The 10,157-nt window shown below is 35.8% G+C and overlaps 2 protein-coding genes across 3 annotated transcripts in view; one reads left to right on the top strand and one right to left on the bottom strand.

Annotated features, from left to right (window-relative positions):
* Positions 1 to 4,663, top strand: part of LOC111437207 (peroxisome biogenesis protein 22-like) — a 9,967-nt gene extending 5,304 nt beyond the window's left edge. The window contains exons 2-8 of the mRNA XM_023075071.1: positions 1,223 to 1,459; positions 2,292 to 2,339; positions 2,580 to 2,642; positions 2,731 to 2,832; positions 3,385 to 3,450; positions 3,907 to 4,008; positions 4,120 to 4,663. Coding sequence (XP_022930839.1) covers positions 1,223 to 1,459; positions 2,292 to 2,339; positions 2,580 to 2,642; positions 2,731 to 2,832; positions 3,385 to 3,450; positions 3,907 to 4,008; positions 4,120 to 4,224 — 723 coding nt within the window. The 3' untranslated portion in view covers positions 4,225 to 4,663. The remainder of the gene's footprint in view (positions 1 to 1,222; positions 1,460 to 2,291; positions 2,340 to 2,579; positions 2,643 to 2,730; positions 2,833 to 3,384; positions 3,451 to 3,906; positions 4,009 to 4,119) is intronic.
* Positions 4,664 to 4,820: 157 nt separating this feature from the next.
* Positions 4,821 to 10,157, bottom strand: part of LOC111437138 (zinc finger CCCH domain-containing protein 40-like) — a 9,178-nt gene continuing 3,841 nt past the window's right edge. For both annotated transcript variants that reach the window (XM_023074991.1, XM_023074990.1), the window contains 8 exons: positions 9,738 to 9,876; positions 9,590 to 9,646; positions 6,807 to 6,904; positions 6,637 to 6,708; positions 6,339 to 6,550; positions 5,961 to 6,154; positions 5,450 to 5,644; positions 4,821 to 5,114 (listed from right to left, as the gene is read on the bottom strand). In XM_023074991.1, coding sequence (XP_022930759.1) covers positions 5,043 to 5,114; positions 5,450 to 5,644; positions 5,961 to 6,154; positions 6,339 to 6,550; positions 6,637 to 6,708; positions 6,807 to 6,904; positions 9,590 to 9,646; positions 9,738 to 9,876 — 1,039 coding nt within the window. In that variant the 3' untranslated portion in view covers positions 4,821 to 5,042. The remainder of the gene's footprint in view (positions 5,115 to 5,449; positions 5,645 to 5,960; positions 6,155 to 6,338; positions 6,551 to 6,636; positions 6,709 to 6,806; positions 6,905 to 9,589; positions 9,647 to 9,737; positions 9,877 to 10,157) is intronic.

Genomic DNA, 10,157 nt, shown 5'->3' with positions numbered 1-10,157 from the left:
AAAAAAAAAAAAAAAAAAAAAAAAAAAAAAAAATGACATGACTCTACTTTCAAGTTGGTGCCCATTATGCAAGAAAAACAACGAATCACAAAACCACTTATTTATGCAATGCACATATACTCAAAATTTCTAGAAAAGGATCGTCAGTACCTTCAGATGACATCTCACTTTTTCCAAGTAAAGGAATTATTGGACATAGCCTTAACGTACCACCTCTTAATGAATGCATAAACCTTGCTATGGAAAAATATCATTATGGCTTTCTTTTGGATTATGGAAAGAAAGAAATGAAAGATTAGTCACAAAGAAGGCACGGACTTAATACTAAGTTCTTTGACAATGTTGCTTACCACGCTATATCTTGGTGTAAATTGTCTAATATCTAGCTTCATATAGTCATACTTCCCTCATTATCAATGGGGAAGGTTTTTTTGTAAACATGATGGATAGCACATCCTTTTTAAATTTCAAACATAAATGAACTCTTATAAATAAATTAAGTCTTGGAACAAAATAATATAATGAATTGGCTGCAAGATTATTTCAGAATGGTAACACCAACACTACCATCGATAAAAGGGCGTGGAAAAAGTGTTGGTAGAGGGATTATAATCAATTATCCTCGAATCACTATTAAATATCTGTGTTTGTAGGAGCAGACAATTTGGATCCCATCCTCATTGTCAACATACTCGAAGATGAGTGACAAGTAAAAAGAAGAAGGGCTCGGTCTTTTAACTTAACCTTAAAAATGGGTATCATTTGTTTGATCATAATTTGTGATTACCGTTCTCAAGAAGAAGGTTTTGGTTCCAAATTTGGAATGTGATCAGAGGATGCCTTTTTTATTATCTTCTTAGTCATTTTTAATGGGAAATCAAGAGGGAAGTTCAATGCTTGTGGGGGTTGAGACCTAGAGTTCCTTTGTTGCCTTCCCTTTTTGACCGCTGAGTAGATGGTTTTCAGGAGATCTGAAAACAAATTATGTCACTAATAGTAGGGGTGTAAACAGTTCGGTGATAAGACTTGGGGAATTAATAATCTCTTCATATGTGTCAAATTTTGCCTTCCCTTTTTGATGGTTTGACTAGGAACATTGGTAAAAATTATAAATTCCTCTTTTTGATAGACTTGGTGAGTTATCTGTGATCTTATGGCAGGTGTAACAGGTATTCTATAACTAAGATGACAATTTAATGTCTCATGATCTAATTTGTTGCAGAATCTGCGGTCTCTTAGTGCTATTGCGGGCTTTGCTCTTGCTGTAATCTTCTCATGGAAAATGTTAAAACCACCTAGTGAACATCACAGAAGGCAACGGAAAAGGCAAACTTCTGCAGCAGGCAACTCTGACATTGGCACCGATTCAAATTCCCAATTGACTACTTCTGCAACTTGTTCTCCATCAGAGGATTCAGGTGCACAAACTGTTGACAATGAAGTTTACCGGCCATTGAAGGTAAGTGGCGGGTTTTCTTTGCCTGTCATAAAATTCGTAAACATATGTGCTTATAGTTTGAAATGTTCACTTTCATCCTTAAGTTTCATATAGATTAACTCATGAGATTTAGGACATAGTTCAAATAGGTTCCTAGAATCATTATTCCATTATTGATATTAGCAAAAAATTTATTGGGAAAATTATATGATAATGTGGCTTAGCATATCTAGTCAATTCCAATGTGGCAAGTGTGTGTGTGTTTGTGTATATAATTTGTGTGTGTGTGTGTGTGTGTGCATGTATGTATTTATGCATGCATGCTTGTGATAAAACCTGATCTGTTTCTGAATGATTTTGGCGAAGCAAAGGGAGATTCAAGGGCTTCCATCTCTCCAAAATACTCTCAAGAAGTCTTACAAACAGATAGCAAAAACCTACATCCTCTACTCACATAAACACCCTTAAAAACCTCCTGCAACAACAAATCATTACGATACTCTAGCTCACTCATAAAACAAACAGCATAGAATGTTCTCATTATCACTCTCTTTTTCTCTCTTTCCTATGTGTATACACTTGGGTCAACAATTCCAGAACCACATCATTTAAGTCAGTTAATCATTTAACTTCTCCAATCAAATTCTATTAGCGTCATTAATGTAATAGTGATTTCATAGACCTAATTGAACCATTTCATACCTCAAGCATTATAATGTTGCTTTATCAAGGCATAGGAACTGAAATGATCTTTTTCAGACACTAAACATGCTTTTTTTTTCTTTTTCTTTTTTTTTTACTATTTTTTACTTATTAATTACTAATTTACAATGAGTGTCTGGTTTTACCTCAGCCAACTTTGGAGCAAATTGTTAGACAGAAGCTAGGTGGCGGAAGAAAGGTAATCAAACATATCAGTAGCCTCGATATGTTTATGTCTTGCAATGAGTTATTTCATTAAAAATGGATAACATTTTAATCCCATTGACCATTCATCAGACGTAAGCTTAACCTTGCTATTTAACATTTATCATTCTACGTGCTCTAAAGCCTACCCGTTGAAGTTGGCATTCATCTCGTACAAGAATATAAAACATATGTTGAAATGGTAAGTTCTGATTCCAAATTCTTGTTATTTCAGGTAACTTGCCGTCTACTTGGAATCATTTTGGAGGAAAACAGTATAGAAGAGCTGCAAGTTGTGGTATTTTTCCTATCTGTGTATTTGTGAATGAAATGATATTTGAGAACGAAGCTTGGTTGGGTTTGATGTTTTGTAATGTTACTGGCAGAATCAAGCAACTGTGAGGTCCTCTGTCGTGGATGTGCTTTTAGAGATCACAAAACATTGTGATCTCTATTTGATGGAAAGAGTTCTTGATGAGGAAAGCGAGGTGAGATTTCAATTTATCAGGATGAACTTTTAAAATGTTAGTGAACGCTGTAAAATGTTTTCTCGCTTACAATTATTGGCAGAGAAGATTGTGCTTTCTCTCTCTCTCTGTGCTTTACAGTCAAACCATGCACAGACTTAAACAACAACAACAACAACAAAAAAAAAAAAAAAAAAAAAAAAATCATTTAGCATCTAAATATATTGGAAAGCCAACCTGAAGCGTTAAAATTTTATTTCAATACAAAAATATTATGCTTTCTGATACTTGGCTTTTACTGCGATTATTTCCAAATATAGCATGCGTTCGATCTCATTTTCAGTGCAACGAACACCTTGAGAAGGCTTTTATATTCGACTTCAGTTATGTTAGTTTTTAATCTTTTTAAATTTCAAATACCGAAGTCCACGTCTGGATTATTTTATTTATGGTAGTCCTGGAGCTGCACTCTACCTTATTCACTAAAACTCCAGGATTTATAGCCATTTTTGGCAGTATCTTCATTTATCATCGCATCAATAATTTTAATACTGAAAAAAATATCTTTTGCAGAGAAAGGTTATTGTGGCTCTGGAAGATGCTGGTGTTTTCACATCAGGTGACATGATCAAGGATAAGGTTGATCCCCATACATGAACTTTCTTGTTTAATTTTGCTCAGTCGGATTCTATTGCCTATTCTTCTTGTATTCTTCGTAGTTTCAGTACCTGGACTTGATTTTTTTTTTCTTTTTTCTTTTTTCTTTTTTCTTTAAGGTTGATAAAATGAATCTTAGTGTTCTTCAGTTATTTATTTTCTTGTTTCTCGGTTGCTGCAATGTTATGGGCATTTGACATCATTTTGTCAATTACCTCTTGTTCTTATTACGTTTCTTAACACTTTTGGGATCCCACCCCGTCTCATGCGGCCTACCTCTGTATTTTAAGACCTGTGAAATGCCAGAGAGAAGCTAGCTGAACTTTTTATATTCTTGACATGTCATCTCGATATCATCACTTCATATAATTTCAGCTGCTTTTTGCTTCCTTTGTTAACTAATTTCATCTTAAATTTTGTACCGCCTGCTGTGTTTAGGTTCTCTTCTGTAGCACAGAAAGTGGGCGGAGGTCTTTCGTTCGGCAACTAGAACCTGACTGGCATATTGACTCGGATCCTGAAATTGTTTCTCAACTTGCGGTATATTTCCATTAAATTTTACCGTGGCTAGATTATGAAGAGTGATCGGACATGAACAAAGTTTTCAATGTTTTTTTAAACCTGTCTGCTAAGTTTGTTTTTATGTCACAGAGATACATCAAGTGTCAGCTTCACATAACTGAAGTTAAGCCCGACCGGACAGCCTCCAATGTTTTTACCTCGGCATCACTGGAGCAGTTCTTTCAATGCACATGACACAGAGAGCAGCAGAAATATTTGTAGAAATTTCTTTCTTCAATTGTGTTCTTCGTCTTCGATTTTATGCGCATTACTTCCTGCAAATGATCTCCATTTCAGGCAATGCTCGGTTTTTGTTTCATCCTGTAAGTGCATCTCTTTAATCAGTGACTGTGTTACTCCCAACCCAATAAGTGCATAGGCATATGGATAGCAGCAATTAGATGAAGATGCTCTCCCCATCTTTAGGAAATCTTAGGCTCTGTTTTTCGAACCCGCCCAATTACTGTGTTATCCCCTAAGGTTTTGCCTAGTCCATCACACCAAGTTGTACTAACCTTTAGCTCTTTAGTTTTGAGAAACCTTGTTCTACTGCCCCTTTCCCCCTTTCCCCCTTTTTAGCTCTTTAGTTTTGACTTCATTTATACACCAATTTATTTTCTACATGTTATAAATATGATCTCTTAAATTTTCAAATCCCCTCCCACGGTTTCCGTAATTCAATTTAGAATTATACAAATATTGCATTGAATTGCTTGAAAGAGAATTGAGATTATACTAGTGCATTGAAATGCTTGTACTAGTAAATTAGTGCATTGAAATGCTTGTACTAGTTCAGAGAGATTATCTTCGCCATGATGATTCAAAAAAAGCAACCAAAATCTACCATGAAAAAAATAGAATGGAGAGGTCATCGGTATCTGATATGCTAAATCACAAACTCGAAAATTACAAGTGTATTAAACAAGAACGTATAAAACCCCAACCTGTGCGCAACTCTATGAAACTAATTACTTTACTAAGAATTCATTTAATCTCTACAACAGGATTCAATGTTAGGCATTGTCCAAGCGTGCCCTTTCGTCATCGAGCGCCACCACATCTACATTTTGATCTTCACTTTCATACTGCAAATCAAATATTATGTTAGATGCTACAAGTAAGAGGTGACAATAGTTTTATTCTTTGTTAAAGAAATAAAACCATACTGAATAACACTCGTGACTTTCTACGGTAACAACTCAAGCCCACCGCTAGCGGGGCTTTCCCTCAAAGTTTTTAAAATGTGTCTGATAGAAAAAGGTTTCCACACTCTGCTTCGTTCTCCTCCCCAACCGATGTAGGATCTCACAATCCACCTCCCTTCAAGGGCGAGCGTCCTCGCTGGCACTCATTCCCTTCTCTAATATATATGGATTAAACGAAAAAAGTGAAAGTGGTGAAATTCAGAGAACTTGCTAACCTTTGAATGGTTAATTTCACGGATTGGAGGTGGAGGGGGCGGAAAGGGCAGGCTACCGAACGAAGCTTCCTTAGTATTTTCCCTCGTTTCGTTCACTTTACTGTTGATTTCCAATTCAATATCAACTTCTTCATCAACTGCATGGGCAGCCATGCTGGTTAATGGCACAACAACACCTGATTCCAGACCCCTAACCTGCGCAGATTTGAGTTGAGAAATTGAGTACATAGACGTAAAAGGAATTTAACGATGTCATTTACAAAGCATATAAGGAAAGGCTTCATATTGATCTTGCAAGACAGAGGGAGAATGTTATCCTAGGTCCTGAAAACAACAAGAACTACGAAAGGACGAATTATATAGATAGATAGTAGCACACTTCATGCTTGCCATAACCTACAGGCTTCGTGTTCCATATGTCGATAACAAATCAGACATCCAAACCTCAAACGCACAGCACGTTGTACATTGTACAAACAAAAAAAATTGAATATAAAAATATCAAAGTCACCTTGTCCGCAGAAGAAACAGTAGTAGATGTCCTTCCTCTTTTCTGCTTGCTTTCATTTGCTGTAGGTATCAAATCATTGACTTCATTGCCAACCGCCTCAATTTTGCTATATACCGATTGAGAAGGATGGGCATTCCACCGAGAGAACCTTCTCAATCTGCCCACTGCCTCTTTACTTCCTTTGTTTAAATCAGCTAATGTAGCATGCACAAATTTTATTCCAAGTATGAAGGAAATAAAGGTCCAAGACGAAAAACATCATAATTACAAATTATCACAGCCCACTAGGGCTGAAGGCATATTAAGAGATTTCAAACCAAATAAAAGAATTTTTTTTTAAAATGACACATCAATGTAAAGAAAGTTCTCAAAAGGCACCTCGTTTTGAGTTTCCCGCAATATCTTGAACAATATGCTTCTTCTTGCTTGCAGAATTGTCTTTTTGCAGGTCATGAAGAGGGCTAACTGCATGAAAACCAGGGTCCTCTCCATCGCTCACAATATTAATGCTCGAGTCTTCTTCATTGGCACCAATTTTATTAACATCCGACCCCAGCTGATCCCCCAACTGTTGAAGTCGGACTTGCGAACTACAAGTTCAGAAAAGTTATCATAATTTTCAGAAAGTCATAAGCATTAGAAAGTGCAACCAAAAGAATTGGACAAGTATACTTGCCGCTTCAATTCATCTTGTATCCTTGAGTAACGATTATGTGCTTTGACAAATTTCTTGATTTTTGATTTGATCCTGAATATTAAAGATCCAAGAAAAATAGGAATAAGAGGTAGGTGTCCACTTTCAGCAGGAAACATGTCAACGTGTACTTAAAAGACGATTATGAGTACCTTCTAGAATCCTCCCTCTCTTTATATAATTGGGATTCTAGCTCCTGAATTCTAGAAGTTAAACTATCCACTTCTTGGATCCTCTCATCCAGATAGACCTTCAAAAATAAAGTACAATTTGCTAATATTTTCAATATATATTTATAAGATCATTTCACCGAGCAAATGAAATATACATTATCTTGAAAATATTGCTCAGTCAAAATACCAATCAATAGCATATGACCCTTGAAACAGCATAAAAGCACCTTCCCAGTTAAGGGAGTTCCAGTTCCAACCATATGATAAGAATTAAGAGACCACTACGCACTCTAGTGGCAGATTTTGGGTCAACCAGGTTGCAAAGTTTGCAACTAGTAGACATTAAAATAATCTCCGTCAGGAATGAATCTAAACTACTGTGAAAGAGGAAAATACAAACAAATATTTATTATGCATTCAAGATGCTTAGTTCAGTCAAAACTGTTCCCATACCCTACTTACCCCACAAATCCCCGACCCTAAGCTGATTATTTCAACCCCACAACTGACCAACAAGCTTACTCAGTCACCTACAGGCCGACCAAAGCGATAAGCTGGTATCAACACTAACCACCACATGGAATGATGAAAGAAACATGGAATAATGTCAACCATTTTTGGGACCTGAAGTTTGGTAAAAACCTAAAGGATAACGACACTACAAAATGAGCCAAATTAAGCCTCAAGCTTGCCCCAGTTCTATTGTTTAACGAAGCAGACTCATTGACATGACTTCCCATCACTGACGAAGTCTTCTCTACAAAATCTTTGATGACGGAGATAGGGAAAAAAAGTAGAAGCGATAAATCTTGTGCTAGCAAAAGTAATATGGAAAGGAAATCATCTTAAAAAGTTAAAGTATTTCCTTTGGGAAATAGCGCATAAAGTCATTATTACAAGTGAAAATCTTTAAAAACATGACTCTATTTCCAAATTTGTGCCTATTAGGTAAGAAAGAAAACGAATAACGAATGCATTTATTTATGCATGGCACATAAGCTCAAAATTTTTGGACAAAAATTCTTAATATCTTCAGATGGCATCTCACTTTTCCTAGGACAGTAAAGAATTTATTGGACATGGCCTTAACGTACCACCCCTTCAAGAATACAAAAACCATACTATGGAAAAGCCTCATCATTGGTTTCTTTTGGAATATGTGGAAAGAAGGAAATCAAAGAGTATTCACAGAAAAGACACAAACTTATACAAAACTCTTCAACAATATTGTTTACCAAATTATATCTTGGTGTAAATTGTCTAATATCTTTGCTTCCTATAGTCGTACCTCCCTCTTTGTAAATTGGGAAGGACTTTTTGTAAAAATCATGGATAATGCATCCCTTTTGTAAGTTTCAAACGTCAATGCAATGTGAGAAAGCTTCAAGAGTTTATTTTTTTTTTAGAGGATCTTTGTGCATCCTTTTTCCTCGTCTCTATTTCCTTTTGAATAAGAGATTGCATTCAATGTCATTAGTGTTGTCTTCTCATAATCTCTCTTGTTAGATCTCCTCAGGGTTTTATCATTCTCTAATTAGTATGGAGGCAATTGATGAGGTGGCCTTCTTTATACCCTTTGAGAATAGGTTATTATTTTGGGAAGGAGAGATACTAGGGTCTAAACCCCAATCCTTTTAGGTGTTTTCTCTAGTCATTCCTTTTTTCATTCTTTGTTTTTCTCACTTGCCTAGTTAACTGCTCCTGAGGCTTCTACTTTTGCTTCTTTCTTGAAGGCTAATATTCCTAAGAAGGTGAACTTTTTAGCGTTCCAAGTTTTACTTGGGGAAGTTAACACTCAAAATCACATCTAAAGGCACTCTACCTCAATGTTGTATCCGCAATGGTGCCTTCTCTGTAGGAGGAATGAAGAGCATTGGTCTCATTTACTGTGAGAGGGCCAGTTTGCTAACTTCATGTGGGGTTGGTGGATGAGTTCTTTTGGTGTTAGAAGAAGGTGTTCTTGCATTCTCCTAATAGAATTTTTAGAGACGAAGAGAAGTCGAGTGAGGAGGTTCAGGTGGGTATCAGTCGACCTTTTTGTAATTATGGTCTTGGATTTGTCCTTACAAATTGGAGCCTTTTTTGTAGTTAGCTTTTGGGCTCTTGAGCATTAGTCCACCAAAAGCTAATTACAATGAGAACTTTTGGAGTTCACGTCTTATGAGCATTAATCTTCTCATTCAATCAATTAAAAGTTCTGTTTCTTGTTACAAAAGAAAAAAAAAAACAATTTGTTGTCTTCCGCCCTTTCACCGTCTCATAAACTTCAGCTACTCTTGCCTAAGTTTTGGATCCAATCCCTATTAATTTGCTCTCATGCCAATTTGTTGTCCAATAAAAACAAAAACTGAAGCTTAAAACTTCATTAGAAATGAGTGGACCTTTTCTTTTCTTTTTTTTAGGAATAAAAGAATTTTCATTGAGGAAAAAATAAAAGAATACAAGAAATACAAAAATAAAGCCCACACAAGGGAGCCAAACTACAAGGACGGACTCCAATCCAGTAAAATAAGACCTAGAGGGTAATTACAAAAAGGTCACATCACTGAAGCCTAGATAGAAACATAGAACCTAACAAGGGACCAAACATCTCAAACCACTCCCAAGAATACATTTGGGAAAATACATAAAGGAAATTTTTAATAAGAGTTAGATTGTATTGCCTATTGCATGGATAGAGAAAAGAAAATATGTATTGCCTATTGCCTATTGCCTGCAGAGAATTAGAGGCAGGAATCAGAAAATAAAGAGACAATACTTACCTCAGCTTGGTGTTTGTGGTGCTCAGCCATCTCAATATCTGCCTGCATCTTGTTTAACTGTGTGATTCAAAGACGATCAAACAAGATTTCCAGAGCGTAACTGTTTCTTAAATAGAAGATAAAAGTTAGAAACCATCGTTTTATTTACCTGCCCCTCAAGAGTGTCTCTAGAAGCAGATGAGATTTTCCCTTCTCTATCTCGTTCTTCACTCCTATCTGAAATCCTCAAATTCCCAGAATAATCATTACGGGAATCCCCATATTCTTTTTTCCTTCTTTTACGATCACTGAGACAAGAATGTGTACCATTTCAAGATATTCACCAGAAAATTACTAAGAAGCAATTTTTTGTGCCAGTACTCATGAAAAAAAAAATTGGGTGTAGAAGAATGAAATCAGGCCATACTAATATGCCACATAAGATCTTCAAACCAAGACGTACAAGAAATTGTAAAGTTCAAGCATGGCTCAGGAAGTAATGGAATCAGGCACTGGAAGTACTCTCTTAACAAACAAAAAAAAAAAAAAAAAAAAAAAAAAAAAAAAAAAAAAAAAAAAAAAAAAAAAA

Source organism: Cucurbita moschata, unplaced genomic scaffold, assembly GCF_002738365.1.
Source record: "Cucurbita moschata cultivar Rifu unplaced genomic scaffold, Cmos_1.0 Cmo_Scf00062, whole genome shotgun sequence".
Classification (NCBI taxonomy): Eukaryota; Viridiplantae; Streptophyta; class Magnoliopsida; order Cucurbitales; family Cucurbitaceae; genus Cucurbita; species Cucurbita moschata.
Note: the sequence above shows the minus strand (reverse complement) of the source record. Positions and strands in the feature narration are given on the sequence as shown.